This window comes from Suillus clintonianus (assembly GCF_016758775.1).
Source record: "Suillus clintonianus strain FC179 chromosome Unknown DEU56scaffold_30, whole genome shotgun sequence".
Classification (NCBI taxonomy): Eukaryota; Fungi; Basidiomycota; class Agaricomycetes; order Boletales; family Suillaceae; genus Suillus; species Suillus clintonianus.
The window spans coordinates 399,259-419,128 of record NW_024539254.1 but is presented as its reverse complement, the minus strand read 5'-3'; the positions used below and the strand labels follow the sequence as shown (position 1 = coordinate 419,128).

General features: G+C 43.6%; 7 protein-coding genes across 7 annotated transcripts; 5 read left to right on the top strand and 2 right to left on the bottom strand.

Moving 5' to 3' along the window:
* Positions 1-1,146: 1,146 nt before the first annotated feature.
* DEU56DRAFT_912191 (uncharacterized protein) lies at positions 1,147-1,679 on the top strand (the record flags this gene model as incomplete). Its single annotated transcript, XM_041357380.1, has 3 exons — positions 1,147-1,369; positions 1,417-1,569; positions 1,624-1,679. 3 exons carry the CDS (start codon positions 1,147-1,149, stop codon positions 1,677-1,679), a joined length of 432 nt encoding a protein of 143 aa, XP_041209171.1.
* A 643-nt stretch (positions 1,680-2,322) lies between these two features.
* On the bottom strand, positions 2,323-3,130 carry DEU56DRAFT_755649 (uncharacterized protein; the record flags this gene model as incomplete). The annotated part of the gene is made up of 5 exons (XM_041349934.1): positions 2,323-2,371; positions 2,448-2,607; positions 2,819-2,908; positions 3,012-3,043; positions 3,075-3,130. The coding sequence occupies 5 exons, from the start codon at positions 3,128-3,130 to the stop codon at positions 2,323-2,325; spliced, it is 387 nt and encodes a 128-aa protein (XP_041209170.1).
* Positions 3,131-4,098: 968 nt separating this feature from the next.
* On the top strand, positions 4,099-4,476 carry DEU56DRAFT_912190 (uncharacterized protein; the record flags this gene model as incomplete). Its single annotated transcript, XM_041357379.1, has 1 exon — positions 4,099-4,476. One exon carries the CDS (start codon positions 4,099-4,101, stop codon positions 4,474-4,476), a length of 378 nt encoding a protein of 125 aa, XP_041209169.1.
* A 7,376-nt stretch (positions 4,477-11,852) lies between these two features.
* Positions 11,853-12,386, top strand: DEU56DRAFT_912189 (uncharacterized protein; the record flags this gene model as incomplete). The annotated part of the gene is made up of 1 exon (XM_041357378.1): positions 11,853-12,386. The coding sequence occupies one exon, from the start codon at positions 11,853-11,855 to the stop codon at positions 12,384-12,386; it is 534 nt and encodes a 177-aa protein (XP_041209168.1).
* Positions 12,387-12,511: 125 nt separating this feature from the next.
* On the top strand, positions 12,512-12,667 carry DEU56DRAFT_735822 (uncharacterized protein; the record flags this gene model as incomplete). The annotated part of the gene is made up of 1 exon (XM_041348476.1): positions 12,512-12,667. A coding segment is annotated over one exon (156 nt), but the record flags the coding sequence as incomplete, so codon positions are not given.
* An 808-nt stretch (positions 12,668-13,475) lies between these two features.
* Positions 13,476-13,901, top strand: DEU56DRAFT_735691 (uncharacterized protein; the record flags this gene model as incomplete). The annotated part of the gene is made up of 1 exon (XM_041348468.1): positions 13,476-13,901. One exon carries the CDS (start codon positions 13,476-13,478, stop codon positions 13,899-13,901), a length of 426 nt encoding a protein of 141 aa, XP_041209166.1.
* Positions 13,902-17,037: 3,136 nt separating this feature from the next.
* On the bottom strand, positions 17,038-19,176 carry DEU56DRAFT_871163 (uncharacterized protein; the record flags this gene model as incomplete). The annotated part of the gene is made up of 7 exons (XM_041355683.1): positions 17,038-17,475; positions 17,537-17,605; positions 17,753-18,045; positions 18,104-18,465; positions 18,523-18,679; positions 18,726-18,896; positions 18,951-19,176. 7 exons carry the CDS (start codon positions 19,174-19,176, stop codon positions 17,038-17,040), a joined length of 1,716 nt encoding a protein of 571 aa, XP_041209165.1.
* Positions 19,177-19,870: the final 694 nt, after the last annotated feature.

The following is a 19,870-nucleotide window of genomic DNA, read 5'->3' as shown; positions in this document are numbered from 1 at the left end:
CCCAGACTGAGTTTTGAAAATGTGTCTTGTGTTGCAAAAATGTGCCCTGGTAAGATATTTTAAGTGTTTTCTGACTTATCAGTATATTTCAAAATTTGTGGTGAGTATGAAATATTTTACAAAGGTCATGAAATGTACACATAGGGTCCCTGACCAAAGGTCATAAGTTTGTTAAAATAAGGAGTGGACACTAGTGAAGTACAGGCGAGTCCGCAGCGGAGTAGTATGTAAATAATGACAAGTGGCCTCATGTATGGGAACACATATGTAATACGGACTGAGGATGATCAGGATGACAGAATAAGATAAATGACTCACCAATGGGGATGGACAGGCATGGATAGGACATGGATGGATGGAACCCGAGGGATCCTGGTGATATCCGCTACAGAAAGTGTATCTGCCAGGTGTATGATGGGACAGATACTGACAGATGTGAGCAGATGACCACGGAAATGGTATCTGACCAGGTGAGCACCAAAGGATGGATAATTGTCCATTGTGAGGCCACAAAACGGATGGTTCCTATACCGTTCCATGTGAGCAAGTATTTTCGTCCAGCAGTGAGACCGACACAAAGAAATGCAATCACATCAGCCCGGTCCTGATGGAGGCCCTGCAGGTGGTAAAGTTTCTCATGAAAAAAGAATGACTTAACTTTATGAAAGGTTGGGCAGTGTCACAAAAGGCTATGGAGTATAAGGTGTTGGGCGAGGGAGACAAGACTAACACTCTTTTGACATTTTCCAGCAGCAGAATGACAGGTGATGTATATGACACCCTCCTCAGAGCTATTGCAGAGGAGGAGTGTGATGACATTGATGATGTTCCTATTACCTACAACATGTGATGTTTTCTTTTACTCTTTGTTTTACTTATTCTGGTTGCCTGGCATCTTGCAATGTCTCTCGTGTTGTATTATGATTTCAATTTTCAACTATTCTCTCTTTGCTTGCTTGACTGTCTCTTTCACCACTTTCATTTGCTGAGTGTCACCTCGCTCTGATGATCTGACATCGTGAAGGTGACAGTATCTACAATGCATCTTCTGCGCTATAATCCTCTCAGTACCAGGTGCCCCTTTTTTTCTCCCATCTTTACGATCGCTAAACCATTGCCCCACCAACCACCAACATCACCTTCCCCATGTTTTCTACAACTTGTCCCCCCTGCAGCTGGCAATACCATTGGCCTACCTCTAATCCCACTATCTCGCATCCAGCCCTACACAATGCTCGCTATGAAGGGTGGCCCCATCCCCCACTAGAACTTCCCCAAGTTGCTTCACCTCCATCTACTACATGGCGCGCTGCTCTTGCATTTGATGTTCCATCGCACTGTCTGTATGAGGCTAACACCACCCATACCCGTGAGCTTTGATTCTTTTTCTATGGCTCTCTGCTCATCTGTCATTAGAACCTCATCCCGTTCATCCTCAGTATGATGCTCACCCCCGCACAAACCTTGGACTGCAAGGTAATCACCTTTTCGTTCTGTTAGCATCCGCAGATATAATGGGTCCCGTTGGCTCTCAACACCACGACTTCCCCGGTTCATTGGCATGGAATGGTGGGTTCTCATTGTTGCATCTTGTCATTACATGATCTGACATGGCTGATGCAGGCGGCACTTACACTCCATCCCTCCAAGGCACTTCTGAAATGTGCACCACAACTTGAGAGAACACACAGCTCATATGTACGTGCCTTGTTTTGCTGGCTTGCGACCACAATCATTTATCATTCTTATCACTAGCCTATGCCCACCTATTTCTCGCAACACCATCCATGTCACTAACTTACAACCTGCACTTCCCACCTACATCTCTTGGATTTCCATTGTCATCTCCATATGCAGGCTCCGGGTATGAGCTACTCCGCGTCCCAATTTGCTATCAGAGTAGAACAGCTGATACAAGTGTAAGTCCCTCACCAATCAACTAATGCAAAACAATTTCAAGGAACATTTTACCAGGGCAATACAACACACATCATGGATGAACCCAAAGGAGACAAGAATGGATCTGATAGTACTCAGCTGACCAGCGCTCGGCAAGTGACACATTTATCGTTTTGATTGAGGCTTATCAAAATGTTGTTTCACACAGTGATGAAGCGAGACAGCAATATGTATTCAGCCCGGAGATGAAGGTGAAATAACAAGACAAGGAAGGATCTCTACTTGGTATGTCTGCTCTCGACATCATGCTACCCCCGGCTCAAACGAAGCTTCCTCAACACCCCTTTCACCCATTTCTTCACTCACCCTTCGCCTTCCCTCGACTCCCTTGATGTTTCTTCTCACCCCCGTTTGCGATGGTCATCACTTTCGCAAAGCCGCATTCATCATCTCTGCTTGCTCTGCCTGCATCCTGTGAACATGATCCAAGCTACAGTACAACTAAATCGGGTAAGTTTTCCAAACATCAGATCAAAACATTGACTTACATCGTTTTGGGGCCCCATATTGAAGGACAATTGTCGATATCGGATGCAAGTTTAGATTCCAGTGTGTGTTGTAGACAGACATTAGCGCTGCCTAATTTGGAACCCAGGCCTTGGGCCTTGGCCCTTGGACCTTTGCTATTATTATCACTTAATGTATTTACTATTTATAAATCAATACAAATATATTTATATTTTATATCTATTCTAATTTTAAATGTGGCTGGAGCTAGCTTAAAGACCTACGAAACGGCTCAAATGACTAGACTGAGCCATATATTACGTAAGCTTAATTTGGTACACAGCTAGCCTAATTGTAGCTCCACTCTCGGCTAAAGCCAGCCTCAAGCAAGAGCTGTGGCAACACTACTTACCAGAGTTCAAAGCACCAGCTCCAGTACCAGCACCAACAACATCAACACCAAGAGAAGGATAGAGAAGGAAGAAGAGAAGAGAGGCAAAAACTCGAAAATTGTAAGAGAAATATGAAAGATAATCTAATGAGGCGACAGTGGGGGGAATAAAAGAATAGGAAAAGACTTATTGGTTGACCACATTTTTGCTTACAAAAGTAGTGCCAAACAAAGCCACAACACAAGCTCAATTTCGAGTATTTTCCTTATAACTCACTAGGATCTTAACCTATTGAAGTCATATTCCCATGGTCTACTGGGTTCACTCAACATCACAGCCACTAGTAGCTACTGTTATATTTATTAAAGTTGTTAAAGCCAGGAATAAAATGTGTGGTTACTATAGAGCTCTTTATAGAGCTATAATAGCCCAAAAAGGTGTTATAGTTGGGCCCTTTTGGACCGCTGTCTATAAAGCTCTATATCACAAAATAGTTTTTCCTGATGCATGCATCATAGGTCCTCAAGCTGTATCATTGATTGATACAAGTGTGTTGTAACGGTGTCGCCTCATGTTGTAATATGTATTTTTTGTCCAGCATTTCTTCTCAAGGTCACAGCCTCTGTGATCTATCTCACTAATAGCAACTCATGTGCCAAAGCGATTGAGTCAAATCATACAATGTAATTATTGAATCAACTCACATCTGTTATCATCTCACTCACTAGTAATAATGCAGATGGATTCTTGACTGTTCAGGGTTGTCAGAAAAATCAATATAAAGACCTCATGATTGATTCAGTGAGTTCATTCAGCTTCTGAGTTGCTCACACATTCCTCTCTTTGTGAGATACTGTCAATAACTCATGTTGGACTCTCCGCTCGACTCTGATTCAAACCTGGAAGATTCTGATTCTAATATCTTGTCGGATTCAGAGCATGATTCAGATGATGCCATCTCATGGCCTGTGGCACCACCAAGCACAGATTCATCTATGAAATATCTTCAAGCAGTAGGATCTTGTTTGTTTCCTTGACTCTCATCCATTCCCTAACTCATTTTATCTAGTAAATTAAACAACTTCTTCAACTTAAGAAAGGAAAGTTGGAAGAGCGTAACACAGCGCTGAATGCAATCAATGGCATACTAGCAGCACAGCAGTTGAAAAGCTAGCTCCCAGCCCTCCAGCATCACTCAGCAACTACTCCAATTCCCATAGACCCTGTTCTCTTACCACAACCATCAAATAATGTTGAAGTCACAGCACCAAGTTCCCATAGCACATGCGACACTGCCATAATGATAGATTTTCCTCCTACCACTCAGGAGATCCAAGTTATGGCAGCTGAAACCTGGGATGTATCCATCATGATGGAAGCTCCTTCTGCAAATTCATATTCTCTCCCCAATGACCACCAATCTGAACCTGCACCTCTCACTTTGTCAACTGTCGCAGAGCTAGACATGGACCTGGCAACTAATATCATCAGTGTTAAAGTCTCTAAACAATCAGAGACTATTGAATGGTCTGATGGGCACACCACAGTCCTGCCATGTGTTTGGGAAGATGGAGTAAATATATGTAAGGATGAGGTTACATTCATCAGATTCCTCACTCAGCTTCCACAAACCCTCCCGGGTTCAGCCTACATCATCCATGCACAGTATTATGATTAGAGTTCAAAACAAGCAGAGTTACACGAACAGGTTAATGCCTCACTTTGCGAGGGCATATGCTTTCTTCTTTGTAGGCTCTCTAAACCGGAGCCAGTCAAGCTTGATGTCAACTACCTAAAACAATGTGGAAAGTCATCTATGAGGCCTATTATTGCACATGGCAAGTCTGTTATTTCACATGGCTTCTCAGTTTGCCTTGTGAATTACAAAAGATGTTAAAGCATGTGTAGCAAACTTCTCATATCCACATAAGGATAGCACAATCCAACAGTTTATTTGTGACATCAACAACTCAAATATAATTCAATGTGTTCTTGATCTTCCATTTTCTCAGGGTGGTCTACTGTTCTTCTTTAGGTGAGTACTGTGCTGGCCATTCTCACATTTTTATCTCTAAAATAATGTACCTTAGTACTCTTGATCATGGCATGGTCTATACTTGGAATATGACTTTAACATGCAAACTACAATCAGTCCATTCTGACAACTTCCTTATAAAGGCATGGGCCTTATTTCATCACACTGAATTCCTTAAATATTTTCACCATGACTCTGACAGAGGAAACACTTATGTTGAGGTAGAGAACCACACTAATGTAAAGTTTTGGTGTCTAGCTTTCCTATAAGATGGGGGTGTGATTCCCCAGACCACCTTCAGTGCAAATTTCGCACTTTTGGCCAAATTTTAAAAAGAACTGCAAGAAGATAGAATCCAAATGGGATTTTGAAGCAGTCACTGTCTTACCTAGAGATTTGCTGTGAGTCATCACTTTGTACAATTTCTTAGTTTAAGCTTACATTGACAAGTATCCAACTGCCTGGACAGTTTCATGCAGTCTATACACCAATAGCAAATGTTGCCACTGGTGGCAATTTCTACAACCACCAGTACATGCATTTGATGGAGCTTTCTTGATATGTAGGCCACACAAAAGGCACAACCTTCACTATACAAATATATGAATATTTTATTGCTACTTTCTAGAGAATGATTATCAACCTGCCATACCTACGTAGTTGCATCAGTACATGGTAAATCATTGCCATGTGTCAGCAGAATTTAACATCATTCAAAGCCTTATACAGTAGGTCTCTCACCACTCTATATACCATGATCCTAGAGTCTAAAAAGTACATAGCTGCTGGCACTGGCAAGAAAAAGCAGAAACATTAGATACTATATCTCATTGTCTGAGAGTTATTAGGCAAGTCATAGTAAAAGTGCAGGCAGGCACAGTGCCTTGAAGTAAAACTAAGACAAACTTCTACTCTAAACCTATCCCACTAGCTGAGAGTGAGATCAGGCAAGACATAGTGAGAGTGCAAGTAATATTTTGACAAAGCAATTTCAAGTTATGATAGAGCCCGCCAGGGGTTATGATTGCTCACTGATTTATTGAGCTAAGCTCCATATACACACAACAAATATATATCTCTTTTATAGGAAGGGAGACATGAAACAGGAGAATACGACAAAGTTAAAACAGACTTTCATAGGTTGAGACACAACCTGCTAGGTTAAAACATACCTATCATATTTCTATTCACAACAAAACCACAGACACATTCCAGTATAGTTTTTTTAAACAAAAAGGTAACTTGTTTACTCTTTGACCACCCATAAACAACACATCATCAACTGAGAAGTAGAAAATCCATTGACCGTGAACTTGAGGAGCTCGCAACTTTTGTCTTATGAAAGTGCAGTTATGATTATCACTGCATTTTACACTTAATTTATATAAGACCCTTAAATAAGAAGACACCACTGTTTAATGAGACACTGAAAGGATGACAAAAGGTAAGGTTGAGCCCTGCCACACACATCAACCCCAGATCAGCCTACAAAAGGCATCTCCAAGTGCATACAGCCTACAGAGTCACTTCGCCTACAGAAGGCTTAACAACTCTGGAAGATGTTGAATGGGAGGACAAAGGAGTACATAATAATAATTACTTACAGCAAGAGCTTCGAGTCAAAAATGTGTTGCATCAACAGTGAACCCATCACTGATAGTGTTCCTGTCCTCATCTAAACATATGTTAATTATAATGAAGATGTCTCTCACTTAAGTGTAGATAACACTATGATTTATAGAGCTCAAGGTCTATAGGCAAAAGAACTATATGAGTAAGGTGATGGATGTAAGAGTAGGAAAGGAAAAGTCTAATTGTGGCACTGTATGTTATGTAAGGATGAGTAATATAATTCAAGCTCCGGTGGTGTAGGAAACCTCCAATCTCTGGCCTCACAATTGATACTTTACTTACTTTATATTGGTACTCTTATTGCTTACATAATCCAGTCAATCTTTCACCAGTACTAGCTTAAGTCTGAGTCTGTCTGAGTCTAGAGTCTTTATTCTTGATGTCTTTCTCTCTGTGAGCACTAAGCCTAGAGCAGAGACCCTATAGGGTCGAACTAGCCTAGGCTTAGCAAGACCCAACATCTCCCTGCACCTTAGCAGGATTGTTGTACCCACACCGGCTTTGTCCTTCAATCCCAACAACATAACATATATACCAGAACTTGCTCACTGAGTTTTAAAGATGAGTTGTCATCCCTATATTATAAATGCCTCTCAGAAAATGGTCTCTTCTCTGATCTATCACCTACCACCCGCAATATTTACTATATTGTAAGGGCATGGGCGCTAGTCCCTGACTCTCTTTCATGGTCAACCCATTTTTTTCTCAGCTTTTTAAACCCCACATTTTTGTATTTTCTCACATTACAGATCATAAATCATGATACCCAACTCTTTTTTATTCTTTCTTTGCCCTTTTTTGTCCTGAAATCCCAAATGATTAGATCATGCAAGCATACAAATACAAGTATGAGCCTTTTTTTTTAGAGAAGTGGTCCTTTGCTTGAGTTCCCAAGTTTGTCAGGTTTTGGTTCAAGAATGCCTAGTTGTTTGTAGGAGTATTTGGAGACAGCTGCCACAAATTACTCGTGTTGATAGCTGGCACTGGCATCTGCTAGAAGAACAACTCCTTTGACATTCATGGACATGTTTTTGTGAAGTCCAGGAATACAACTGGTTCTTTTGTAGTCATATGTGGATACAGTGAATAATACAAATACTGCTGAGCAATTTTTTTGATTTTGTCCTCAATTTTTGGCTTCTTCCAGTAATCTTGGAGATGTATTGCTGTTCTCCACTTTTTGTTCATGATAACACCAAGATTCCTGTCATGCAGAAGATAATAGGGACATTTGTGAGTCGTCGCTTGCAAGATCAAACAGCATTCCATAATCAGAAGGTCATATGGAATTAGGTAGAAGAGGGAAACATTGTCATGTTCATCTACTGCATCCTTGTGTTCATCTGCACTACCTTCATTTGTGCCGCCTTTATCTGTGCCATTACCTACTATATTTATCATAACATCTGAGACCATCATCGACATAGCAATCTTGAGTTTGGCCAAGAAGTATGCATTGAAAACAGAGATATTCCTACCTAAAAAGGTCATTTTTCAGACAGATTTCCCTGACCCTCTGGTTGATATAATAAGCCCACATTGTTATATAAAGAAATCAACATCTTCCCTCCCCCCTTCTCTTTAGGAAAAGGCAACAGCTCAGCAATCTGACAGCAACCTACTATTTAATTCAATTCTAAAGTGAGCTATCATATAGTTAAATCCTATTCTTCATGCTAAACCCTTCTCTTGACTTTAGGATTCTCTTAGAAAAAAACATTTTGTGTAGCCCACCATGGACTTTATATACACTACATTCTACAGCAGAATGAAATTTATCTGGTATCAAATTGTCCTTGAGGCTTAGAGTGAGTAGAATAATACCAGATTCACAATTGATTCTGATGGCTAGACAATCAATATTCTGGATGCCTATTGTGTGTTCCATCATGTTCCTTACTCAGAATTTGCATCACTTGCCAGGGATGCCATCACAAATTTTGCTCGTGGTATTCAGACTGTATTGTGCTCTTCTAGTAGGAATCTCTATGAGACTTCACTAGTAGCACTCTGACAGATGACCTCAATTGTCAGGAGTTAGTCTTCCAACAGCCAAGGAACCAATCCTGGCTGGACCCTATGGTTGATAGACTGAGGTTTCCCACTTCTACACAGACGTCAGATAGATTATTCAAAAGCTACCAACTAATTACTCACACAGACATCCCTTTGAAACATTGTGCTAGAATTTATTGTATCATTAGGTTCTGCCATGAAACAGCAGTGAATAACTCACAGAGATGGTAAGCATCCGTCGGAAACTGCTGCTGGTTTTTGCCTCCAGCAACTAGCACACACTACTTGAGTGGAGATTGTGGGATCCAAAAAATTTTCTTATGAATTTCCACCTCCGAGATTACATATGAATGAACTGTAGCAATGTTTGCAATACAGAAAATCAGTGTGTGACTAGAATGATGTATGTTTGTGCTGACCAAGGCTACCAACCATGACAGTCTTGCTGTGGCCTCCTCTGACCATGTATTCAATGAATTCCAGCAACAGTCCCTCAATAAGCCTCGTGCACTGTCCAGACTATTTGAGGAAGAATAGCACATTCTGTTGGCACTTGTAGCAGTTTTTTTCTTAACATCTGGTGTCCCTCCGATCATCTCAGGTCAAATCACTTAAATATGACTGGAATGCTTAGATAGGCTCAGCAGGAAATCTTTTCATTATCTTAGGATTAGTGGCATTAGCCAATCCTGCTGCAAAATAGTGGAGGAAGAATATACAGGAGTGCCTGTAGGTCTTATCTCTCTCCCTTACAACCTCTACCATGTTTTTTCTTAATATTATTAGTCCTGCCCTGATTGGCCTCCTTGACTAGCTGAAGGAGGATGTTTCTAAGTATTCCATGCATATATTCGCATGCCCATTTCTGGTGCAAAATTCACTTCTGTGGAGTGGAAGTGATGTGAATGCTGCTCTGTAAAAGCATATGCCTACTATTAACATCAAGCTCACTAGAACATTTCTCAGAAATGCTACCACAGCTATGCTGCAGAAGTTCTTCCCTTTGCTTACCAGCATCAACCAGCTGCACAACTCACTTCTGGATTAGCAAGCCTAGCACCACCGGTCTACTGGAGACACACACTATGGCCGTGATCTGGATATCCTAAGGAGTTTTGCCATGACAATTGACAGGGCACGAGACTATATTGTCACCAATCAGGCTATCCATCCAATCTATGGTCTGGGAATTCTCAATGAGTTTAGTCAGACAATATTTTCTTCATCCAGGCTGTACAGAATATTTTGACAGACACACTATACATTACTGTCAGCCATGTAAGTTTATCATATTGGCTTCCCAAATCCTTAGCCCCGCTTACATACTATTTTTGTTGAGAGTATGATTGGAGATAGGGTACTGTTTAGAGATATCATAAGTCTTCACTACATAGGTCATAGGCAGTTATGAAAGTTCAGTTTTTATGTGTTTGAACTCCACTATTGTTTGAACTTCTGTCTATTTGAACTTGTGGATGGACTTGCATAACCTCACTTTGTAAATATTATTTACTTTACTCTTCTTCACCTCCTTGGCAGTTGCATGGGAGACAATGATGAAATTAATATTAGGCTTATATTTGGACTTTCTGCCTAAATAGTGCATGTCGCGGTGTAGGGAGTAATATCCCTACAGGCTCATATCCCCTGATATATACATCGACCTCATCACTATCCTCATGTATGCGCAGTCCAATAGAGTCGCGCGCAACACGCGCGACCTTCCGCGCTCTTCTGCGACGCACGCAACCTTCCGTGCCCTTCTGCAGACTGGCGCTATCCTCGGCATACCCTCCCATGTCCTGTCCTGTCTGTCTGGTACCGTTGGTGCGTACTCTCACTGTCATCTCCGTCTCTGACCACATCCAGGGTCTTTTACATAGTGTTACATACTTATCCGCTTCCGCGCAGCCTATCCGCTTCCCTTACGTTTCATTACCCTGAGAGCGCGCGTAGCGACCTACATATCTAGAAGACTCAGAGGATTTCGGACTGACTTACTTTTCCCTTACTTGGACTCACTATCAGTTTTCTGTCTAGTCGCGCTTAGAGCGCTAATATCATTGCAGTCTTTGTCTATCTTCTTCTTTGTCTTGTGAAGTTTCATTCCTCATCCAAAGGGAGTTCCTACTATCCTCTGCAACTCTTCTCCTATTGTGCACGTACCGCGCGCGTTCTGACCCTTCCGCACGACTCGTGCGTTCATCACATCAGCCTCACGTGTTCCCGCGCGCCTTCACGTACTTTCCGACTTGAGCCTTTCTCTTGATCCCTCTCATCATTTAGAGAGATTTACTCAGTAGCATCCCCTAAGGGACGATTCTACTAGCTCGCCTCTTGAGGTAGATATTCTTGTGACTCTCTGGAGTTCGCATTCCTATTTCCTCACCCACAGCGGTACAGAAAACTAAAGGGACTTGATCACACAGACTTAGACACAAAATCCAAGGGAGTAGAAGGAAATGATTATTGGCAGAGGCCAGTGCGACCATTTATCATGATCTGTAAGAACTCAGAATCCTCCTAAGCAGCAGCGGTAAGTACAGGCGAGTCCATAGCACGGTAATATGTAATGATAACAAGCAGCCTCGTGCATGTGGATGCTACCTCTCTGCCCCTGAGGCTGCATGGAGAATACTAGGTTTCGAGATCACCTCAAAGGATCCATCTGTAACTTGCCTCCCAGTTCATCTCCCTGGCAAAAATATCTTGTAATTTCTACAAGGTACTTTGGATGAAGGGTGTAAGGGCTGCTGTGAGTTCAATGGGGAATTGATTCTAATGAGGCATTCTTGTAGAGACTTAGATAGACTTGTGAATATAGAAGGATTTTGGAGGACTTTCTGATAGGACTGAGGTCGTTCTTGGAGCGGGAAATCAAAGAGTAGATTCTGCTAATTAGTGTAGGTAGACATGGGTGGTATTTATATGTTGGGGAGCGATTCTACTATACCAGAATTGGTGTAAGGAGCATGTGGTGCTCTTGAAAATGCTCGGTGAAGGATGGGGATGGTGAGGTTGGAGCACAAGGTAAGGTACAAAAAAGACATAGAAAGGATATAGAGGAATGTATCCATGTACTCAGATGCGAAGAGTTGTACTCTTCGCATCAGTGAGTCATGTGGCTGTGTTCAAACTCGTCATAAGTTCAAACTCCTTGTTTTAAAGTTGGTTTGGTGCGTAAAGAACATATGGTCCTTACAAGGGTCAACAATGTCCCTGCTGATTCGCTATTTCCACCATCCAAACCTCCCCCAATTTGAAAATATTTTGTACCTCAATTACTTCCAACTATACGTGCTCTACAGATTGAAACACGGTGACCCTCTTGATGAAGATGAATATCTTGAAGAACTCATCCACCACTCCACATGAAACAAGGTTCGCTCACATCATCAAGGTCAAAAAGTCACCCGTCTCCACACTATCTCCCCAAGTGCTGGAGAGTTATTCTACCTCCGCTGTCATTTGATGCACCGTCCCGCAAGATCTTGCTGCACACAATCAAAGAAACATTATACCACACCTACCATGAAGCTGCACTTTCTGTGGGCCTCTTCAATGACATCAATGAAGGATACTTTGCGCTTGAAGAAGCTGTTGCCAATCACCAGCTGCCTACTCAACTCTGCTTTCTCTTTGCACAAATTATCCTCGAAGGTTACCCTGCACTACCTTTATGGAACCATTTCCGCGGTGGTCTTGCTTTCAATTACATCAGTAAAAGTGGCTCTGAATACATCAGCACTGATAGTGCATTGCAACAAATTGCAAGCTACCTCGAGGATGGACACCACTCACTCAAAGACTTTGGTCTGCCAGAGCCTCAACACCAAAGTGCTGAAATCATCACTAAACTTGAAGCCTTCAGTGATTGTGAATCTGAATTGGAACACAAAGCTTAGCAAATGTACAACACCATGAATTCCAAGCAGAAGAATATCTTTTGCGAGATTCTCCATCACGCAAGAAACTCTCATGCCCATGTGCCCAACAACACTTTCTTCATTGAAGGAAAACCTGGCCGTGGAAGACCTTTTTAGTTGATGTGCTATGTTCTCAACTAAGAAGCAAAGGAAACATTGTTCTCATAGTCGGGACAAGTGCATTAGCTGCAGCCTTATATGAACAAGGACGCACAGCTCATTCATATTCCTGTCATAGAGGTATGTACAAATCCTATTAACATACTGCCGAGCTTTCAAGAATCATACTGATATTGGTACTTAGGATAATGTTGACCTCCACTTGAAGATCAAACCTGGCACATTTCGTGCAGACCTCATCGAAAATGCTTCCCTCATTGTGTGGGATGAACTTCCCATGGCAAATGTTGCCGTTGTAGAGAGTGTTGATGAAATCTGTCAAATCATCACTGGGAAACAACAGCCTTTTGGTGGCATTCTCTTCATTGGTTTAGGTGACTTCCACCAAGTTGCACCCATTGTAAAAGGTTCTGGTAGTACACCATCATTACTTGTGTCAGTCAGGTCATCTCTGCTATGGTCAAAGTTCAATATCAGAACATTGCACTGTCCCATCCATGGAGCCAGAGACTCCAAATACACGACCTTCATTGACCGTATAAGTGAAGATCACACTCACTCTCATGTATCTCTCAACATCTTATCTCACATAAACACACTCGACAAAGCAATCTCCTCTCTGTTCCCATGCTACGTCCTTGCAGATCTGTCCATCTGCTTACAGTGTGCACTTCTTAGCCCCAAAAACTCCTACATTGATGACTTCAACGTGAAGATACTTGATATCTTGCCTGGCGAAGAAGGTCAGTTTCTCACCTTCTCCCATTCTGTCTACAAATTGAATCTGCTTTACTGAGCAATGTATTACACAGTAGTTTACTACAGCGCCAACACTGTAAAAGGAGACAGTCAGCTCATAGCAGATCACCCGACTTTCTTGCAATTCTCACACAGAATGGAATTACAAAACACGAACTTCATCTCAAGTGCAATTGTATTTGTTCACTCATGCGCAATATGTCTATTCAGAAGGGACTAGTGAAGAATGTGAGTCTTATTGTACAACAATTACACCACCGCTATGTTGAGGTTCGAGTCATCAACAACAGGACAGGTCAACTTGGAGATACTCAATGCATCCCTCGCATCCGCTTCAAATTCACACCCCCATGTACAAGTTGGACTGTTCATCATCTCCAGTTTCCCCTCCATCTTGCATATGCAACCCCTTTCAATGGTTGCCAAGGTCTCACCCTTGACAAGACCATTCTTGACCTTCGCTGCAATGTCTTCACACATGGTCAACTGTACACAGCCCTTTCACGGATATGTCAACGACAGGACTCGCACATCCTATTGCCGGAAGACAAAACAAATGTTGGTTCCAAGATGTTGAATGTTGTTTATAAAGAATTGTTATTAGAAACAAATTAGATTTATCCAATGAGCCGCACAGCCACAGCAAGCACTTGTACATTATAAATACAGTGTTATCTTACAAAGCATGATGAATCAAAGGTATGAGTCATCTCATGGATTGGTAAGATTGTGCCTACAAACCAAGCCTTTTGGTGAGCTGAGTCATCCTGGTTACTAAAAATATTATAAATACAGTTGCAAGTCTTACAAACCATGACAAATCAGATTATTTCCCAGTCACATGACATGATTACAAACATGATCAGTCAGCTAGTGAGAAAGTCTGATGAATAAGCCAAGAAAAATAGAAAGATAGAGAAGGTCACAGAACAAAATAGAAATGCATAGAAATTCCAGAACTTTGAGAGTACGTGGGTAGACTCTACCATAGACTACGTGTAGAAAATTGTAGAAAATCCGGGAGCATTACTAATTCTTTTCGTAGAAAGTGAGCCAAATCCATAGACCATTCGTAGACAATTCATAGACCTGCGTAGACTTTCCGTAGATCGACCAAACAACTTCAGCGGAGTTTATTGCCTCGGCTGTGATCATTGCCTGGAGCAGCGTCGGGCATATACGGCAACGGCAAGCCAATGTTTTCGCCATCTGCCCCACCACTATGTCACTTTGCCTGGAGCAGCATCTGGCATATAGATGGCAATGGCAAGCCAATGTTTTCGCTATCTGCCCCACCGCTATGTCACTTGGACCTACACTGGCACCTGCTACAAGTTAGACTGTTACTAATTCAATGTGCACAATATGTGCACAATATCCAGGACAAGTCGCCGTCTCAGTATAAAATTTGTAGTATGTTCACAGTGACTTTTCTTCGTAGCTTGTCTCACTGACGTGGTATGACTGATACGGTCCTGTGTACCAAAGCTGACTGCCGCAACTTGAAGCAGGGTACTCAGCCGCGGAAGGCCAACAGGAACTGCATACGACGCTACTGCAAGCAGTGTTGTGAGGTGGTGGGAGGGTGTAGGGTCCACCGAGTCGCATCCATATCTCCTCCAGTTGCTGCTCAACAGCATGAAAGCTCGATCATACCACCACTTGCCACCGTTAACCCCACGTCTACTCAGCTTGACCACCCTCCAGTTAATATACCTGAGGGCCCCTCGCCTACATCCCAATCTTTAACTACCACTCAGTCGCTCCCAGCTGCTTCACGAGTTTATGCCCGGCTGTTAGACCCCAATTACGCACGGAACTATGTTCTTGGGCACCAGCGGACGTTGGTGGCTGAACAGCGCTTTCAAGCTGACCAAAGTCTGAGTATCATGATCCGCAATATGATCGACGTAGTCCTCTGGTTGAAGGTGCAGTCTTCTACATTTATTTGATGGTTTCTTGGCGCTGACTACTCAACTCGAATAACGCTAGAACAACAACCCTCCCCACCTGGTGAGGCTTACATGCACCACACCTGGAAAGTTTGTGCCAGGAGACCATTCGCTATTGATGCGATTCGACCTCGGAGACTATATTGCAGTATATTGCAGTGATCAGCATGCCTGGATCGAGCAAGATATCAAGACTCCACTTCTCAGTCCCCCCAATTCAACCATCCTCCTGCGCTCTATTGATCTCACTGACAATCACACACTACATGGATTCGCTGAGAGGGTCTTATCCCTTAGTCGCACGCCTGCGACTGTCCAATCTCCATCGAAACGAGCCTTTAGTGCCACGGGTATGCACCTCTCCCGATTGGATGGGATCACCTCGCCATTGAAGCGGCAGAGGAACGCCAGTAGTAACAACGCTGCGAGCCTGGTTCTCGTCTCTCTGCGGTTGCCCACTCCTTTACCACTTATCAAATCACCTAGTCCCACTGCGACATCACCTCTGTCACTCACCACTGGTGACTCGGACACGTCACCTGTATTAGTGCCTGCGCCAGCCATGGTCCAACCCAACGCCTCTGCTACTGTCCCTCCAGGTGCCCAAGCACGATTTCCTTGGAAGTATGCATGCGATATGGTTCCCCGTATTCAGCTCTTCGTTGATTTATCAGACGATCAGATGATCCAGACCCTCTTCACTACTACTTTTCCGAATTGCACCTATACTAAGGCGACATTTTATAAGCATCGTGCTGCTTATCGGGCAGCTATCAAGAATTCAGGGGATAAGGTGGAATGTGCCGTCAATGCAGGATATAGTCCTGCTGGCCTGTGGAACACTCTCTTGGCGGAAATCAAAGCTAACACCCCCAGTCTTACTGGTAGTAGTGGCCTGGGTAGCATCTCAAACTCGGATGTGAAGTGTAAGTGTAATCTGTTTTACTACTTCCACGATTGGCTAATCCTTGTCCTTCAGATCATATGCTGCCTCCGCTTTCATTGCCAATGGACCCACCTACCACTGACACTGGGTTACTCCCTACTCCGAGTTTACTACTAGCGGACCCATCTACCACTGACACTGGGTTACTCCCTACTCCGAGTTTACTACTAGCGGACCCATCTACCACTGACACTGGATTACTCCCTACTGACTTAACTGGTGAGATGAGTGACACTCTCGCATCACTATTCCGGAGCATAGACGAGATGAACCATGATACCGCAGTTACCACCAATTCTGAATTTCCATTAGATCTTACGAGTTATCCTGAAAACGATCCCTTTCCCGTCGATACATTTCCCGCTTGGTTAAATGATCCCTCTCTCCTAGATTATTCTTTTATGGGACCTGACGGTCAAGTCTTACCATCCTTACCACCTTTTCAGTTAGATTAATTATCACAGCGAAAGTTCTACTAGTTGATTCGACTGTTTATTATCCATGAAAATGTGACTGGAATATGATCAATCAAACTTTCCATGAGCCGAAAAGTTTATCGGCTTGGGCGATTCTGAACTACACAAGGGTCAGCGATCACACGATCAGCCGGTTTGTAAACACTCTGATCAACTCGTGCAAAAACCTTCTAAATTATCGGCTTAGGGCGATTCTGAACTACACAATCAGCCGGTTTGTAAACACTTTGATCAACTCGCGCAAGAACCTTCTAAATCTGTCTTTAAGTCGCTGATCGTTGTTTGCCAGATGTATCCTAAACAATCGGGTGACCTAGACAATGTATGTAGTGTGAACGAACTAATGCGAACGAACTAATGCGAACAGCGCCAGTGCGCTAGTCACTGCCAAACAGAGCATCCATAGAAATCATCCAAGGAGAATGTCCTCGTCTCTCTGACTCCGAGATAACATAGCGGTTTCGACGTTTGATCATCTCATCAAGATAAAAGTTATACCGGTGTACAGACATGTCCCGCAGGATTGCCTGATACCCACCTAGCCATACATTTGTCTGTTCGCAAATCGAGGTGTTGAATTGCCACTTGCCACCGGAAACAAGTTCTGGGAAAGCGGCAGGGTTGCAGTGCTGCTGACAGTAGGTGTCAGTTTCCTTGTGCTTCGAGTTGAAGTGAAACACGTCCACAGGCATCCCTGTTGCGGCAAAGTGGTCATCACCAATAGCATCTTGGTGAGCGCGGAGCTTGCAGTTGTTGTCGAAGACGAAAAATTCGGGTGTTGATGCGGCAGTAGGGAATACCATCTTTGCAAATTCCTTGAGTTTAAATGTTAAGGGTTAGCGTGCATCAGTGAGACTGTATACAACTCATGTTAACAGCAGAAACAGCCTCGGACCCAAAGAACGTAGCGCGCGCTAATATCACACCACAAGGCCGCATGATAAGCTGCTCGTTATGGGTGCGGCGTCAACCAAACCTTGCTCTGAGGTGCCTGTTGCCGTTCTCCGGCTTACCATCACACTCAGAGTCAAGCTCGAGATCTTCGTCAGCGCTGTTAGAGTTGCTACCGCCAGTATCAGACGCCGACGGAACAGAGTCCAAGGGCAATGTGATGCCAGCCCTCTTGAGCCGCACTCGCAGCTGGAAGAGAGCTTTCGCAGGCTTGAAGTAGGCGTCTTCAAGAGCCTGGTGGTCCACATTGCCGCATGTTCGAGATCCAGAGGTATGGAGCTTGTCACAGCCATTGACTGTGCACCGCTGGTTCAAGTCTTGATGGTCAGGACAGAAACGATGACGGTTGGTCATAAGTGGGACTTTGCAGTCGTGCACTGTGCAACAAGGGTGCCCGATAGTATTGCCGTCACAAACAGCTGCTTGGATCTTTGCTGCGGCGTGGAATCAATCTAAGCATGACACCTCGCGCTTAACAAATGATTGACTTACTTTTTGAGTCGTCGCCAATGACAATGAAGCATAGGTCACAGGCGTGCGGGTATGCTTCCTGCCCAATACCTTCCATTTCTTTGTTGCGCTCACTCAGCGCAACATCAATTCGGGTCCGTTGTTGCTCGTCGTGGGGAAGAACGAGGCAACTGTTATGCTCTGCCTTCTCCAGTAGCAGTGAGTGGATGAAAAATCCATTTAGGACGTCAGTGTCGCGCATTCGAAGGGTATACTGCCATGAAAATTCCTTGTCGAAAGCTTGCGCAAGTGTAGCGTCAAAAGCACGCCTATTGTTTGACATGTAGGCGTGCCGTTGAGCAAGTGCGTAGTTGTACACGCGAGCGCAGTTCATACTAGACATCCTGAAACAAAAGGTTACCATTAATATCATCAGAGAAAGACGAGAATTTGAAACATACCATCCGAAGACTTTCGTTGCTGCAAAAAGTTCCAACAGCGCAGCTTCAATATAGAAATGCCTTGCGGCCTGAATGACGCTGGGAACACCAGCGTAGTACATGCGTGTCGAGTCGGCATTGTGAATCCGATAGTTGTGGTAGTATCTGGTGTGACATTCTGGGTGAAGTGGTCAGTAGGCGTTGCTGGAAGATAAAGAACATACGTCGACAATATGTTGATACCGAATGGACCGGGAGGGAGCCATCTCGTAGCGTAAAGAGGCTAGCACGAAATTTATTGACATCCGTGAGAGTGGCTACTTCATCGCCATCACGGTAGTTGGTGCACTCAGGACTCTGGCACACACGTGTCGGCGGATACAAGTCGTGATATCCTATGAGGTTCAAACATGTCAGTGAAGGAAAAGAAATGATGAATGGCGACGCACCAATACCACGCATAAGTCCATGACGGTTGAAAGCCTCAATCTCCTTGTCAGTTGGGAGTACTGTACCGTGAGTCCAGATGACTTGACGCAACACTACCCAGCACGCAAGGATAGTGGGTCGGTCTTGGCCAAGTGTGCCAGCAAGAAGGAGTATAACAACTTCTGGAGGGTGGGTGGGTGGATGGCAGATGTCGGTCATGCACTGGTGAATGAATGGTTTCGCCATGCATGCAAGCCGAACGAAGGCCGTGAGGTCGGAGAAAGTGAGATCAGATGCATCCAAGGACGCAAGCAACTGACGGATGTTCATCATGAAGGGGATCAGAGGGACGTCAATGATGATGAGGAAGGGGGTCAGAGGGACGTCGATGATGGCGATGAGGATGAGCATATATGTCGCTAACAACATTGTTTGGTCGTTCTACATAGACTCGCGTAGACTGCGGTAGACTGCGGTAGACAGTCCGTAGACTCAGGTGGACTGCGGTAGATTCTGCGGAGTTATCCGAATGGAGTCTACCAATTTTCTACGTGAGTCCACGGTAGATTCTACGTAGATTCTACCCATGCACCTTACATGCCCTCAGAAATTCATGTGTCTGACACGAGAAATGAAACTTCAGAAAATACGTGAGAAACAAGACTTCAGAAAACAGACTGATGAATCAAAGCAAAATGATAGAGTCACTTTGTGATAGGGTAGAGTACACTTCATTATACCTTCCCTATCTTTTATATAGCACACATGTCAAGGTATGAACTGCATACCATGCATGACACCATGCTGCTCACTTTTTCTGACTGTCACTTTCACTTTGACATTGTTTACACTGCAAAAGTGTTCAGTTATCTCTATAAGTATCTTTACAAGGGACCAGACACCGTACTTTTCACCATTAAAGAAGATGCTGAAACTGAAG